At 47.1% G+C, this 17,680-nt stretch overlaps 1 protein-coding gene across 1 annotated transcript in view; it reads left to right on the plus strand.

The window, feature by feature from the left end:
• The first annotated feature begins 6,197 nt into the window (after positions 1-6,197).
• The window catches only part of LOC149367478 (uncharacterized), a 50,099-nt gene continuing 38,616 nt past the window's right edge, over positions 6,198-17,680 (plus strand). The window contains exons 1-3 of the mRNA XM_089574369.1: positions 6,198-6,618; positions 6,770-7,410; positions 8,082-9,908. Of these exons, the coding sequence (XP_089430495.1) occupies positions 6,198-6,618; positions 6,770-7,410; positions 8,082-9,908 (2,889 nt within the window). The remainder of the gene's footprint in view (positions 6,619-6,769; positions 7,411-8,081; positions 9,909-17,680) is intronic.

The raw sequence follows: 17,680 nt of genomic DNA on the forward strand, positions 1-17,680 counted from the left end.
GCGGCCGGGCCCGGAAGCGCTGGTTCAGCGAGGACTCCAGTTCGAGATCCACGTCCAAATCGGCATCGAGATCAGGTTCAAAGTCGATATCGGCGTCCAGGACCCGGGAGGATCCAGAAACCAAAAAGAAGCAGCAGCAGAAGACCACACCAAAAAAGGAGGAAGCAACCAGGGTGAGCTGGAAAGAGCATCTTTTCCCTACCACTCCCACTGCTCCAAAAAACACAAACACACAGAAAACAGTGATAGGCAACAACGCTAATGGGGAAGTTAACGCGGAAGTTCAAGAGCTAAGACAAATAATTCAGACGCTCAGGGCAGAAAACGCCGAGCTGAGGCAGAAACTAAACGATCTGATAGACGAACTAAAGGCCCAAAGAACAGGGCAGAACAACACTAACCCGCAAACAGATGAAGATCACGCGACAACTATAGGGCGCCAGGAATTTACAACTGCCATGGTTGCTGTTAACAATGCACTGGCAAATCTTAGCAACCTCATCTCCAACATCCAAGACGAGACGCGCAAGGATAGAGAGCGTCCAGTACAATTCACAGCCATGAAATCCAGAGGAAAACCCTATAACAGGCCATCTCAGTATGGCGAGCAACCGTAAACGCTCGGTCAAGTTGGAAACCCTCGAAATATGGCAGTGGAACTGCCGTGGGATCCGCCGAAAGCAGGGTCTTCTTAAACAACACATCACAAATTGCACCTCTCCGCCAGACATAATCGCCCTACAGGAAACCGGCTGCTCACTCACTCTCGCGGGGTACTCCGTCTACGAGGGGCAGGGGCAAAGCAAGGTCGTCACGCTGGTTGCGAAAGCAGTCACCGCAATCAGACACGACATCGACGGAACGGACATTGACCACGTCCTTATAGAAATCATTACCCAAAAGAGAAGCCAAGAAAGCACCTTCCTACTTAACGTGTACAGCCCGCCAAGCCAGAGGAAAGCCAATTTCAGCTACCTGCTAGGCAAAGCAGAAGAAGCAGCAGGCAAGAACGGTATCGTTATTCTGGGGGACTTTAATGCCTGGCATAGAAGCTGGGGCTACGTTCAGGAAACCCAGAAAGGCAGGGATCTAGCCAGAGAAGCTGATCGTAGAAGGCTCACCCTCATCACTGACCACACCCAACCCACGCGAGTGGGGAACAGCATCAACCGAGATTCGTGCCCGACTTATCATTTGTCAGAGGGGTAAGGCACGCAAGATGGGAAAACGACGGCGAAACTCTAGGCAGTGACCACTGCATCCTGCGCCTTCTTATAGAAACCCTCCCGATCAGGAGACAACATGGCCAGGCTAGACTGACAAACTGGGAAGCCTATAGGAAATCGAGGGCACAGTCTGAAGACGCTGAGATCACCGACATAAAAGGCTGGGTCGCAAGAATCAAGACAGACTGGCAAAAACTAACCCGAAAGGTCGCCCTCACTACCAACACGCCCGAGGTGGACAAACATCTCTTACACCTTTGGGACGCCAGACGGGGCCTACTAAAAAGGTGGAAAAGGCAAAAGCATAATAGGCGGCTCAAGCGTAAGATCGCTGAGGTCACCAGACAAGCCGAAGAATATGCGACGGAGCTCTCGAGGCGCGACTGGAACCAAAAGTGCAACGAACTTCAGGGGACTCTAGGTTGGGCCAAGACATGGGCTTTGCTAAGGGCTCTCATAGACTCAACCACGACAAAATCCGAAACTCGTAAGACGACCCAAAGGATCGCGCACCAGTTCCAAGGCACTGACGAGGAACTACTACAGAACATCAAGCAGCGTTATATCGGCAATGCAACACACGCCGACAGCAGCTTGGCATACACGGGCAAAGCGAATCCCGCTCTGGACGAACCCCTTACCATACAAGAAGTCAGACACGCTGTGATGTCCGCCACAAAGAACACAACACCAGGGAGGGATGGCATCACTAATGCCATGATAAGAAATTTGGATGACAATTCAATCAAAAGATTCACAGAATTCGTCAATAAACACTGGGAACAGGGGACCCTCCCGGACGACTGGCGACATGCGGAAATAGTAATGATTCCGAAGTCCGGAAAGACTCCAAACCTGGAAAATCTTAGACCAATTTCCTTAACATCATGCTTGGGAAAAGTGTACGAGAGAGTTGTGCATCACAGGTTGCAGACCCACCTTGAGGACAACGAACTCATGCCGCACACTATGTTTGGATTTCGAAAATACCTATCGACACAAGACGTTCTCCTGCAGATCAAGGAGGAGGTGCTTACTACCGTTCCAAAATATGGAGAAAACATCTTGCTCGCTCTCGATCTTAAAGCGGCCTTCGACAACGTCAGTCATAGGGCTGTGCTGGAGGGGCTTAGCAAGCTGGGTTGTGGGCAGAGAATATTCAACTATGTGAAAGCCTTTCTGACTAACCGAACCGCTACCATTGGAATAGGAGGCATCAGGACTGACACCTTCAACACCCCCGAAAAAGGAACACCGCAAGGCTCTGTGTTATCACCTATGCTTTTTAATATTGCAATGATTGGTTTAGCAAGGGCGCTTGAAGAAATTGAAGGAATCAGGCATGCCATCTACGCAGATGATGTCACAATCTGGGTGACAAGGGGATCCTTAGGAGAAAAACAAGAGCTTCTTCAGCGAGCAGCAGACACGGTCAACGCATACGCCCGACACTGTGGACTCGCATGCTCCCCTGAAAAATCCGAGGTGCTCAGAGTCTACAGACAAGGGTATGATCTGCAAAACTCCATAGATATCTACATAGGGGAAACGAAGGTTCCGGAAGTATCGAAAGTTAAGATCCTCGGCATGTGGATCCAAAGCAACCGTCGTATTGATCACACGGTCAGACAGCTAGCAAATACCACAGCACAGATCACCAGGATGATTGCAAGAATTTCCAACAGAAGAAGAGGTATGAAGGAGGAAGACACATGCAGGCTAGTACAGGCCCTCGTGGTCAGTAGGATCTTATACGGCGTCCCCTACCAAACACCGCTCGAGCAAGAAAAGGAGCAGTTAGAGGCAATTCTTAGAAAAGCATACAAATGCGCTCTCGGACTGCCGGTCAACACTTCGACGGAGAAATTCCTTAAACTGGGCATAAACAACACAGTACAAGAACATATCGAGGCCCACCGTCTCGCGCAGAAAACAAGACTGGTACTGTCCGCAACAGGCCGAAACACGCTGCGGTTGCTCGGCATGAGGGACGCTTTGAAAGAAATCAATAGCACAGAGAGCGTTCCAAATGAAATCAGGAGGATCATTGAGATCAGCCCGATTCCTAAAAACATGCATCCCGATATACATAAGGCGAGAAGAAAGGCAAGATCTGAATTCCACGAAAGAAGCTTCGCCGGGGCAAAAGACGTATTATACGTTGACGCAACAACATACAGACACCGATACGGCTCGGTAGCCAGCGTGGTGGATCACCAGCTCAGGGAAATAAACTGCGCTTCGATAAAAACCAACAACATCCTCGAGGCTGAGGAAGCAGCAATTGCACTCGCCATCACCCAGCAGAGTGACGAGCCCCATGCACACATCATTACAGACTCGCAAGAGGCGTGCAGAAGATACAGCAGTGGACGCATATCCACTGCAGCCATTCACATACTCAAGGCGAGGACGATCACTTTTACGAGTTGCTTCATCACGTGGACACCAGGCCATGAGGCTGTCAAAGGGAACCAATGTGCGGACGCCAATGCCCGAGGATACGCCAACCGGGAGGCGCGCACCGAAGGGGAACTGGACGCAGTCACTAGACGGTATGGAGCCATCTTAGAACACCAACGAGCCCTCCGTAGGGCCTACCCTCCTCCCCACAAAGACCTTAGTAGAGAGCAGTCGGTTGCCTGGAGACAACTGCAGACTAATACATACCCCAATCTGAGTTTACTCAGCAAAATTTATCCTTCCACATATGCCAACAAATGCCCGCTATGCGGTGAACACCCAACGCTTTACCACGTTACATGGGCCTGTCAGAAAATGCAGGCAGTGCCGATAAACAACACACCAACACCGGAGCAGTGGGAGGCTGCGCTGTCCAGCTCGAAGCCTGAAGAGCAGCTCAAGCTGATCGACAGGGCTTGCAAGACTGCAAAGGCCGCTGGGGCCCTGGACTGAGGGCTCCACCTACTCTTCGATAAAGAACACTTGTTGTACAATAAAGTTTTTCATTCATTCATTCATTCATTCATTCATTCATTCATTCATTCATTCATTCATTCATTCATTCATTCATTCATTCCAGTATAACTAACATTAAGGCTTCGTTATCCCTTCCATCCTTAGAATCTCGCAGAACAATAGCTCTTATCTGCCTCTTCCATAAAATTGTTTACAGCCATCATTCCTTCACACTACCCCTTTCAAAACCGGCCCGCACATCTCACCGACTGCATAATCACCTAAGTTTTAAACGCCTTTCGGGAAGGACCACTGCATTCAACTCATCAGCCCTGCCCCGTGCAATCATTTATTGGAATGGTCTTCCTGACAACATTGTTCACATCACAGATTATGTTATTTTCAAAGAAAAAATAAGTAGCATTTTGTTCTGAAGTGTGCTTTTTCCTGAAGTTTGTTCTGTAGTGTGTTTTTCAACTTATTTTTTCAATTTAGTTCTATTTTCTGGTTGGTTGTTTGTTACTTGTATAACGATGTTAAAATAATCATGTTCTACCTGCTTCTTTTTCCCACCCCAGTTATGTAACCCCCCTCACATAATACTCCAGTCGGAGCCCGTGAGGTATTTGAATAAATAAATAAATAAATAAATAAATAAATAAATAAATAAATAAATAAATAAATACCACTCCGCCATGACAGCTCGATGGTTTGGAGTGAACAAAGGCGCGCCTAGTGAATACGGTTTCTTCGTTCACTCCCATCTTCTTCCCTTCCCGTTACGGCGATGTACAGGTGTCCACCGAGACATGTGAAACAGGTAAATTTCCTTTCCTCAAAAACCAATTTACCGATGAGCCAAACAGCCAAACTGGCGATGGCGTTCTGTGGACTCCCTAGCAGCGTTGCAAGACGCTGTCGCGTTCCAGGCGAAGATTAACATCTTAACCACACATCGGTGACACAAGCAGCAACACCGCGCTTAAGGCTTCCGCCTCACCGCCCTTTAGGTCAACAAAGTGCCCCCCCCAGAATTTTTTTTTAAATTGATGACCAACTACCATTGATTGATTGATTACAAACATCTTTATTTCTTCAATGTTCTCAGAACATGTGGGTGGGCCGCCTAGTCCGGTAGTCCACTGGCTGCTGCTGCTGCGCTGGCCCTCCCCACCAGCCAGTGCTGACGGTCAGGATCATCGCTGAGCAGAATAGCCTCCCACTGCTCCTCCGAGGTGTTGGGAATGGGGTCAACTAAGGGATTATATTGGCATGCCCACACCATATGGTAGAGGTTAGCTACCGCTCGACAATGTGGACACTGCGGAGAGTATAGTGTAGGGTACCACTGGTGTAATTTAGCTGGTGTTGGGTATGTGTTGGTTTGTAGTCTCCTAAGGGTGTTCTCTTCTAACTTGTTGAGGGATTTGTGTGGTGTTGGGTACTCCTTTCTGGCTGTTCTGTATGGCGCAAGATTGTCAGCATACACTGCTAAACCTATTAGGTCGCGGCACCCTTCATGGTCATCAGGGGGAGACGCCCGGTATAGAAGAGCTCGGGCATGCCTGTGGGCGGCTTCGTTTCCTCCTGGTAGTTCCAGGTGACCGGGGAACCAGATGACTGAGACTTGGTTGGGTGGATGCTTAGTCAGTAACGACAACCCTGACTTGTGAATTAATCCGTTATTGAAGTTGCGACAGGCGTTCGTCACGAGCGGACGTGCGATTCATGGGCTCCGTTGACAATCTTCGATTGTGGCGGATTAGAATATTGGATCACCGTATATTTACCATCCACGAGTTGCCTTCAACGCCTGACATGGCCTGGTACCACCAGTGAGCCTGTGAGTGCCACATTTTCGGCGCTAAAGCCTGTCTGACTTCTCGTCACCCCGTGAGGAGCGCTAACCCTAACGGCCAAGGGGTTGGGGTGCCTTATCGCCGCGGAGACGCCGGTGCGCCCGCGGATGCGCGGCATAGCGTTCGCGCAACGCGGGTCTAACGACGCTCGCCAGTGAGTGCTCCCGCTTCATTCATGGCTACCACGACCACGATGAATTCTCTAAGAGGTTACGACCCGACGGAGATGGACTTCAGTCATGTACCAACATCCCAGCAGCAGCTGATGCCCCCGCAGGATCTCCCGAAGGACGACAACAGCCATGGCTGGAACATATGGTACCGGCGCAACAACGACACAGCGGCGCAAGCTAAATCCACACCTCCCAAGCAAGAGCCGGAGAAGCAAGAACGCCGAGAGCCTCCTGCACCGAGACCTCCGCGTCTACCGAGTCTCAAGAATTTTCCATACAAAGTCATCATCCGACCTAAACCCATGGTGGATCTAAAATCTGTGGCTCCACGCTCCTACGATCTCGAATTAGGGATCCAAGCAGCCCTCAACACTCCTCTACAAGAAAAGCCAACGCTGCGCGTTGTTAGCCAGCGGAACATTATAATGGTGTGTACTCACTGTGAGGAAGACGCATTCCGTCTCGCCAAGCTTAATGCACCTCGACGGCAAGAGTATAACGGTCACCGCCTACGTTGCCTTGCCAGAGGATGTTTGCAGGGGTGTAATACATAATATCAAGCCTGAAGTGAGTGATGACTCTATCTTCCAAGACGTCTCCTCACCCTGCCATACAATCCTGGGAGCGCGCCGACTGGGCAAGACTACGTCGGCAGTCATCGTCTTCGCCGGGCAGAAGGTTCCCTTCACGGTCAACTACGGGTGGTCAGAGCGCCGCTGCTACATCTACTGTAAAACGAGGGCTGCTTGTATGAACTGTGGAACGCCAGGTCACCGAGCAGACGTCTGCCCGAAACCCAAGGGGGCTGCTTGCCAAACCTGTGGAACGCCGAGTCCAGATGAGACGCACGAGTGCACACCCGTTTGCGCGCTGTGCAAGGGCCCACACAAGACTTATGCAAGAGACTGCAAGGAAAAATTCCAGAGACCGCTGAACAAGAACGCTAGTACCGCGTCATCAAATGCGTCATCAACAACGAAACCTGAAGATCAAGAATGCAGGAGCAGGCCGAGGCAGAAGAGGCAGCCTGCATCGCGACGGCGAGGAGCGTCGTCATCAGTCTCCCACTCTAGTTCCGCCTCTCGCGGCCGTTCGAGCTCAAGACGCCGGGCAACAGGCTCCAACCAGAACGCCAGTCCCGTGGAGGCGGGTAAAGAACAAGGGAAGGAGAACCTCATCAAGCCCACCGGGGCGCTGAAGAAGACGTCCTCGGGCCAGCTTTCAGATGCGAAGGTGAGCTTTGCAGAGTGGCCTCCCCTCCCCTCGTCCTCCCCTCAGAATAACACGGAGTTGGCAGCACTGAAAAAAAGATAGAGAAGGTCTGAAAAAACAAGTGAGCGCTTTAACAATCCAAAACCAAGAGCTTAAAGGAGCAACTACTAATGCAATAACGCCGGTAGCTCAGCCGACTCCTGAAAACCAAAAACAGCAGGCAGTACCTAGCTCCCAGCCTGCCTTAGGCGAGGTCTACCAACAAATCATCCAAGAACTGAGGTCCTTCAAGGAGGAGTTTCAAGCTTTTCCAATTTATGTGAACGCACAATTCCAAGAAATTCGAGAGCAGATTGCAAACAACCGACGATACACGGAGACGGCAATTTGTGCACTTCGGAAGGAACATGCGTATAAAAGACATAAGTCGAAATTTGCTCGTACAATGCACGTGGACGAGCCATCCGATACGGATTCAACATGCCAGCCAAACCTAGAGTAAAGATCTGGCAGTCGAACTGCCGGGGATAAGGAGAAAGCAGGCTGCTCTTAATCTCCTTCTGTCTCAGGAATCTGACCCACCGGCAGCGATCCTAATTCAAGAACCCCACCTCAGGGTTCTTGAATTAGGATCGCAGGCCAGCAGCAGTATCGGCAACATGCTCAGCAACCATTTTTGTCTTGCTCTACAGATTTTGGCGGCCCTTCTGTGCGGACCAGTTCCACCGCGTGGCTACGACCCAGTGGCTACGTCGTTTGACCTGGTCAACGAGCCCTCGCATCGCGGGAATGAATGGTGGCCCAGCGCCTACGCATCAAGGGCAATCGAGGTGGATGTGTTCAGTGAGCCGGCATCGGAAAATCTGGCTCGTGCCAGGTGCCCGGCGATTACATTGCTTTCCGTTCCGCAACTGACAGCGCATCGCTTCATCTCGACAACTGTGACGTCACATCACATGGCTCAGCAAGCCCCTTTAAAAGAGCGAGCAACATCGACTTTCTTCAGTGGGCAGGCCAGCAGCAGTATCGGCAACATGCTCAGCAACCATTTTTGTCTTGCTCTACAGATTTTGGCGGCCCTTCTGTGCGGACCAGTTCCACCGCGTGGCTACGACCCAGTGGCTACGTCGTTTGACCTGGTCAACGAGCCCTCGCATCGCGGGAATGAATGGTGGCCCAGCGCCTACGCATCAAGGGCAATCGAGGTGGATGTGTTCAGTGAGCCGGCATCGGAAAATCTGGCTCGTGCCAGGTGCCCGGCGATTACATTGCTTTCCGTTCCGCAACTGACAGCGCATCGCTTCATCTCGACAACTGTGACGTCACATCACATGGCTCAGCAAGCCCCTTTAAAAGAGCGAGCAACATCGACTTTCTTCAGTGGGCAGGCCAGCAGCAGTATCGGCAACATGCTCAGCAACCATTTTTGTCTTGCTCTACAGATTTTGGCGGCCCTTCTGTGCGGACCAGTTCCACCGCGTGGCTACGACCCAGTGGCTACGTCGTTTGACCTGGTCAACGAGCCCTCGCATCGCGGGAATGAATGGTGGCCCAGCGCCTACGCATCAAGGGCAATCGAGGTGGATGTGTTCAGTGAGCCGGCATCGGAAAATCTGGCTCGTGCCAGGTGCCCGGCGATTACATTGCTTTCCGTTCCGCAACTGACAGCGCATCGCTTCATCTCGACAACTGTGACGTCACATCACATGGCTCAGCAAGCCCCTTTAAAAGAGCGAGCAACATCGACTTTCTTCAGTGGGCAGGCCAGCAGCAGTATCGGCAACATGCTCAGCAACCATTTTTGTCTTGCTCTACAGATTTTGGCGGCCCTTCTGTGCGGACCAGTTCCACCGCGTGGCTACGACCCAGTGGCTACGTCGTTTGACCTGGTCAACGAGCCCTCGCATCGCGGGAATGAATGGTGGCCCAGCGCCTACGCATCAAGGGCAATCGACGTGGATGTGTTCAGTGAGCCGGCATCGGAAAATCTGGCTCGTGCCAGGTGCCCGGCGATTACATTGCTTTCCGTTCCGCAACTGACAGCGCATCGCTTCATCTCGACAACTGTGACGTCACATCACATGGCTCAGCAAGCCCCTTTAAAAGAGCGAGCAACATCGACTTTCTTCAGTGGGCAGGCCAGCAGCAGTATCGGCAACATGCTCAGCAACCATTTTTGTCTTGCTCTACAGGTTAGTAAAAACGTTTCCATGTACTGTTATCGTAGTGACAACCGGTTTCTGTTGCTGCTGCCCTGCCCACAGTGTTTCAAATGTATTCTCGCGCACATTGCTTTATTGCCTACTAACCTACTTCTTTCGGGCGATATTGAGACAAACCCGGGACCAACTGAGAAGCAATTGCTGTCGGAACTGCTAGACGGCCAAAAGAAAGTGCAAGGAACTATTGAAGGAATTATCGACGGTCAGAACGAAATAAAAGAGCAAATGGTTACACTAAACAACAGAATAGATAGCATTGAACAACAGTTGTCCAAACTAGGCACGCTGACAAAACAAGTAAGCGAAATAGAAAAAACAATAGCAGATTTTGACAGCCAGTTGTCCTTTCTGATGAATAAGGTGGACGACTTAGAAAACAGAAGCCGTCGCAATAATCTTATAATTTATGGTTTAGAAGAGTCAGAAAACGAGACGCTTGAAGAACTTGAAAACACAGTGAAAGACGACATAATAAAAGAGAAGATAGGTATAACACCTACAGGTATAGAAAGACTTCATAGGCTTGGGCGTAAATCCAGTGACAGATCTAGACCGGTTATCATAAAATTTCTTGACTATCGGGAAAAGGCATCCATTTTACAAGCAGCCTACAAACTAAAAGGATCGTCGTACTCTATCTCGGAAGACTTCTCAAAGCGCGTGCGTGACTTACGTAAACTTTTGTGGGACAGCGCAGCGGAAGAAAAAGCAAATGGCGCTAAGGTAAAGCTGGTCTTTGATAAAATTAGCATTGATAGTGTTATGTTTGCTTGGGATGCCCAGAAAGGAGAGCGTGTCAGATTGGTCAATAAGAAAAATAACTGACAGAAAAAGCATGATCCTACATCCTTGAAAATCTTAAACATTAACTGCAGAAGTGTAATCAATAAAGTAACCGAGCTTGAAGGGCTCCTTTTTACTAACGATTCAGACATTGCTGTGCTAACCGAAACATGGTTACATGATGCAATTTTCGACAGTGAATTCGTGCCTACTGGTTACAATGTACTCCGGAAAGACCGTACTGGAAGAGGTGGCGGCGTCTGTATGATATACAAGAAATCATTACGAGTTTTAAGGATGCCTGATGTGCCTAATGTAGAGTGCATTTTCAGTAAAACATATTGTGGTACAATCAGGTACATTATAGGTGTGTTGTACAGGCCCCCTTCTTCTTCCATATCGGTTTTAAATGATTTGAAAACTTACATGAACACATATTTAAAACCTGGCGATCGGATAATTCTAGCTGGCGACTTTAATCTGCCTAATATTGACTGGCGCACGATGTCCCTCAAAAACCATAACGACAAAACAGGTGATGCCATGTTGGACATAGCATTTGCATTTGATTTATCCCAACTTGTTGACGAGTACACCAGGGTACACGATAGCGCTAAATCTATACTGGACCTTTTCTTCGTAAGCGGATCTATTAGTACTAAAACAAAATGCGAAATAATCCCAGGAATCTCCGATCACCAGGCCGTGTTCCTTACCTTATCTGATGCCGCTATTGACAGGCATCCAAAGCAGTCATGTTTTCCTAACTTTTCACGCGCTGATGACACATCAATAATCGATACCTTATCCTTTTATTTTGATAGTTTTTCGAAGTCTACCGCAAATGTAGACGATCTGTGGATTTCTTTTAAGGATCTGGTTATGATGTGTATTAACCGTTTTGTGCCAAGCATTGTTAAAAAGACAAAACGTGACAATCCCTGGATTTCCCGCACTTCAATACAAATGCGTAGAAAATTAAAAAAGTTGAAAAAGAAAAGGCAAGCAGTTGTCCAACCTGAAGGCCTGCTGGATAAAATTTCCGCTCTGTCAAGTCAACTACGAGGACAGGTAGCACTTGATAAAGAAAATTATTTTGGCGATTTGTTGCCTAATTTTATAACTAGCTCACCTGAAAAATTTTGGCGTACAATCTCACCAGTATCTAGGGATTCTCATGCATTTGAAATCAATGGCACATTAACACATGACGGAAAGGTAATATCAACCGCCTTTAACGAATACTTCAAATCCGTTTTTACTAAGGATAATGGCATACAACCTGTGTTCGAAACATGCTTACCTCCGATGCCTGATCTTGTCATCAGTGAACAGGGTATAACTAAAATGCTTTTGAATCTTAACGTAAAAAAATCCCTTGGGCCTGATAAAATACCCAATGCATTCCTAACGAGGTATGCAGAATGGGTGTCCAAGTATTTGTTTATAATTTTTTCTAGGTCTCTAAACGAAGGACAGGTTCCGGGCGACTGGAGGACAGCCAGAGTTCAACCAATTCATAAAAATGGAAACAAACAGTACATTAATAATTACCGACCGATTTCATTAACATCGACAGTTTGCAAAATTATGGAGCACATAATACACACCCACATTTCCCATTTTCTTGAACAACACAATTTTATTGCAAATTTCCAACACGGATTCCGGAAAGGTTATTCTACTTGTACCCAATTAGTTCAGACTATACACGATTTTGCGAATGCTATTAACAATAGTAGCCAAACAGATGCCATTTTTATGGATTTCGCCAAAGCATTTGATAAGGTCTCTCACAAAAAAACTGCTTTCCAAAATTAATAGCACACTCAGAAATAACAAAATCATTAATTGGATTTCAGCATATTTGAGTAACCGTCAGCAATATGTCTCTTTTGGGGAACATTCCTCTCAAACTGTTTTTGTTGACTCTGGCGTCCCTCAGGGCTCAGTGCTTGGGCCACTCTTGTTTATCATTTACATTAACGACATCGTGAAAGACATTCCTGTTAATATTAAACTATATGCGGATGATTGTGTGCTATACTCCGAAATTAAAAACATGTCAGATCAGGTAAAACTTAATGAGGCTTTTAAGAAAATTAATGCCTGGTGTGATGCATGGCAGATGCCTATCAACTTTCAAAAAACCGTGTATATGAGAATCACTCACAAGAAAAGTCCACTGATGTTCCAATATTCATTTGATAACAATATTCTTTCCGAAGTCACACACTACAAATATCTAGGGCTATGGATTACTAACAACCTTGACTGGACTAAACACATTGATCAAACTGTAAATAATGCAAACCGTAAAATTTTCTTTCTTAGGCGTGCATTGAGACTTTCCACACCCCGAGTTCGGCTTCTAGCGTATAAATCGATTGTCCTTCCAATACTAGATTATGCGGCAATAATCTGGGATCCATTCACCAAAACAAACGTAAATAAAATTGAAAAAATACAAAAGAAAGCAGTACGTTTTGTTTACAATAGCTATGGACGCAAATCAGTAAGTGACCTCTTAAACAGATCCATATGTGTCAGCAGCGCGAACAAATAAAAGTTGCTCAAATAAAAGTTGGAAGTTCAGCGCTCTTTACCTTCTTCTCCTTCTTCTTCCTGTGTGGTGTTCGCGCTGCTGATACATATGGATCGCAACCAACTAGCCCGACAGATGGTGTTACTCTTAAACAGGGCTGCTTTAATATCTATAACCGAAAGGAATCGCGTTGCTCGACTAAAGTTCTTATACCAATTGGTCAAAGGTCATTTTAAAATTAACATTGATGGACTAATATCCTTCTCTTCAGGTTATTCTACAAGACAACGTCACAATCTTACAATCACCCCTTTCACCCAGCGTAATAACTGCTTTAAATATTCCTTTTTTCCGCGAACAGTAACGGAGTGGAATCAACTTACTAACGACGAAGTCCTACAGCTATCTGTAACATCATTCATCGGCAACCTCAGTGCACAATAATGTCCTCTGTCATGCATTCCCGTTTCCCTTTTTTTTTTTTTATGACCTGATTTTAATATTGTGAGCGTTTTGGTGCTCTTTCTTCATTTAATTAATTCCTTGTTGACCATGTTCACTGATGACTTGATAGTAGTGTATTTATATGCCCCAAACCTTATTGTACTTTTTTGCTGTGTTACGTCATTGAGCCTTTCATTTTTGCTGTTGTGTTTTTGTTGCTTATTATTAATTTGTGGCCTTTGTACTTTTTTTTCTTAATATTTGTACTTACCTATATTCTGTATGCTCACCCTGCGAAAATCCCTTCCTGGGATTGCAGTATTAATAAATAAAATAAATAAATAAATAATGCCTATTAAACTCCAAGACTATGTGACTTATCAGCACGACCAGTTAACTGCCACGTTAGTGCACAAATTATACACTGCCATATTGCATGATTCTTTCCAGCTGGACATTGCGCATTGCTATATAACTATTCTTCCTCTCCAAAGAGGAGCGGCAAGCACGCACGTATTGAATGTCTACAGCCCTCCAAAAGACAGGCACGCAAAATTGGATTCCCTCATAAAGAAATTTCTGACCTCAGCGGGCCATGCCCCCTGCGTGATTGTGGGCGACTTCAACGCACCACACCCTTCATGTGGCTACCCGGCGGCGACACCAAAAGGCAGAAAACTGGAAGAAGTAGTGACTCAAGAAGGGTTATCGATCCTCACCGATCCCACTTACCCTACGAGGCTGGGAAACAGTGTCAGTAGAGATACATGTCCTGACCTGACGTTCACCAAGAACATACAAAAGGCCATTTGGAAGAATACCGAACAGCACCTGGGAAGCGATCATTTCATACTCTCTCTGGAGATAAGCACAAATGCGTGCAAGCGCAAAATAGGTATCGCAAGAGTCACGAACTGGGACAGGAAGAGAAAGGCCCAGGCATCTACTGCAAACCCTATTACCGACCTAGAGGAATGGGTTAAAGATGAGGTGCACTCTTTGAAAGCCTTTACAAAAGAGGTCTGCACGACAGAAGATTGCCCAGCGGTCGATCCGTACCTTCTACATTTATGGGAAGCGAGGCACTCATTGACAAAGAGATGGCGCAGACAACGGCTTAACCGCAAACTCAAGAAAAAAATAGAGGAGATAAACAAAAAGCCAGAATCCTACATATCCTTAACAAGACAGAACTGGAATTCGCTCTGCGATGGTATTCAGGGGAAGCTAGGTGTGTCAAAGACTTGGAAGCTCCTACGTGTCCTAATCGATCCCAGCAGCAGCATGTCGACGACTAAAGACAGGCTCACGAAGATCGTACACACCACCCCGGGTACGGACACAGAGTTGATGGAAAAGCTCAAGAACAGGTATCTGTGCACGGACCAAGTCGTGGAACAGCCGGAGTATTCTGGGCTGCCAAATCCCAAGCTGGATATCCCACTCACGAAAGAGGAAATCAAAGCAGAAATCGCGGCCATGAGAAAAAATGCAGCTCCTGGTCCAGATCAAATAACAGCGAAGCTCTTATTTAACCTCAGCGATGACACCACCACCTCGCTGGTACAATGCTTCAACGAACAGCATTGGGCTACAGGAACGTTACCAATATCCTGGAAGACAGCCGAGGTTCGGTTCATTCCGAAGCCGAATAAACCCCTTAAACTGGATAATCTAAAACCGATATCGCTGACCTCGTGTTTGGGGAAGCTCATAGAGAGGGTCATCAACACGAGACTGAGTAGATACTTAGAAGAAAACAACCTCCTACCTAATACTCAATTCGGCTTTCGCCCTCACCTATCGACACAGGATGCCCTCTTGTACCTGTACAAAGACCTCCTTGAGACACCTCCCAAGTCACAGACAAGGGCCATCCTGGCACTTGATTTGAAAGGAGCGTTCGATAACGTTCTACATAAAAACATCCTGCAAAGCCTCGCTGATACCAACTGTGGCGCAAGAACCTACAACTATATGAAAAACTTCTTATCAGCCAGGCAAGCCACTATAAACTTCGGTGGAATAAAATCAGATCCCATCACTCTACGTCCGAGGGGAACTCCGCAAGGGGCGGTACTGTCACCCCTCTTGTTCAATTTGGCTATGAAAGATCTACCAGGCCTTCTTTCCGAAATCCCCGGCATCAAACACACATTGTATGCGGATGATATCACTGTCTGGTGCAACTCGGGGAGTGACGCCGAGATCGAGGAGCGTCTTCAAGCAGCAGCCGACACGGTGGACCGGTACGCCAGGGAGAGAGGCCTCCAGTGTGCGCCGGAAAAGTCCGAGTTGCTAATCCTGAAGAACCCGAGGACACCCCTAGCGCAGAACATCTCCGCGCATATAGATAACCACTCAGTACAGAAACCCACGGAGATCAAGATCCTAGGGCAGTATATCCCGCAGGGGCGACAGAACACCACCACTATGAAGAAGCTTACAACATCCACCGAGCAAATCCTCCGCATGATACGTCGTATCCGAAATAAACACCATGGCATGAAGGAAAGGGAAACCATCCGCTCAGTGCAAGCTTTCGTGATTTCTCGGATAATATACGGGACGGCATTCCTTAACCCCTCCAGGTGGGAAATTGAAAAGTTGGAGGTACTCATCAGGAAAGCCTACAAGACGGCACTGGGGCTACCGAACTCCACGCCAGCGGCAAAGCTCATGGCTCTAGGAGTACATAATACCCTCAAAGAGATGTGGGAAGCACAATGGCTCTCACAACTGAATCGGCTCGCACTTACAAAACCCGGCAGAGAACTGCTCGAAAAAATCCATGTTAATCTGCCCTATACAATTGACCAAAGGGAAGAGGTCCCACGCTATGGGAGAAGACGCATAAACGTGCACCCCATTCCGCGGAATATGCATCCCGCATATAACATCGAGAGGAGGAAAGCAAGAGGTGAAGCCCTGCAGAAGAAATGGGACAAGCAAATTAACACCCTTAACGTGGACGCAGCAGGACCAAAGAATGGAGTCATGACTATTGTGGTCTCAACGCCTTCAGGGTCGATGGTGAACTGCGCCTCGGTGAATACATCTAACCCCACTCACGCAGAGGAGGCAGCTATTGCATTAGCCGTAGCATCTAACCCCAACGCCGTTGTGCTCACTGATTCCCAGAATGACCAACTACCAATCATGACACCAAGAAAACTTTTTGAAGGGCACTGTTTACTAACAATTGGTTCGATATGCTGATAATTCCCCAGTACAGAACATAGTCGTCGACAAAAGTTTAATGCTAACAGGAATGTCTCGGACAATATCATTAGCACATTACGACAAATGCGGCCCAAAAACAGATCCCTGGGGTACTGCCGAATCCACCGTTACTGAGGCGGAGAAAGAGCCTTGAAAAGAAACATTCTTTTCTGCTGCTTGGGTACGCTGCAATCCTTTCAGTGAACTGTTTATTTCGAAAACTTCAAGGTAGCTTTTTACGAGAAACTTCTTCAAATGCCTTCAAGAAGTTCACGAATATTAAAATCATGAATTAGAGAAGCGTAAATTTGCGTACTGATGTTGCAAAATCATGGATTCTTTCAATCAGTTGAGTATACGTCGAAAAATCTTTTCTAAAACCGTGTTGATATTTGTTTACGAAAATATGTTAAGAAATTGCAGCATTTGATTATGTATAATGTGCTCGAATAATTTTCAGGTTGTTGATGTGAGCGATTTTGAGCGATAGTTGTTAATGGAGTCACTCTCGTAGTTTTATTTTGCTGTATCTTATTCTGCGTACCTTTATGCAATGTTACTAAAGTATTTATATCGATTTTGGTATTCCATCCCCTTTTCTTGGCATATGTACTGGCATGTATAGTATACAAAATTGAATAAATAAATTGTCCTGGACACTTTGAATCTACAAAAGAGCCCCTCCCGCACAAAGAGCTTTTTATTCACGACCATATTGCCAGTAGAGACCACTGGAATACCTGGTGACGTAGAAATATGGCTATAAAATAATGAGAGGTAATAGAAGCCTTAGCAAATAAAAATTATGGGGTTGAAAACTGCGTAAGCCGTCCCTACTTGTTGCTTTCAGGAAAAAAAAACATCGCATTCTTGGATGCAAGGCTCTGTGCGAACTTGAGAAACGTGCGTACCAATTATAGGTCTTTTTTACTGTTTTCATACTGTTAGCCTAAAAACTCCTCACGTCGTACCCTGTGCACTTGGTTTGGGCCTTTGTAAACCCATGAGGGCGAAGTGGAAGTTAGCGCTTGTCTCTTGTTCCTTCTTTTCGTGCTATGGAATGTTATGTCCTAAA

The sequence above is a fragment of the Amblyomma mixtum genome, chromosome 1 (assembly GCF_055824585.1).
Source record: "Amblyomma mixtum isolate Tamu chromosome 1, ASM5582458v1, whole genome shotgun sequence".
NCBI lineage: Eukaryota > Metazoa > Arthropoda > Arachnida > Ixodida > Ixodidae > Amblyomma > Amblyomma mixtum.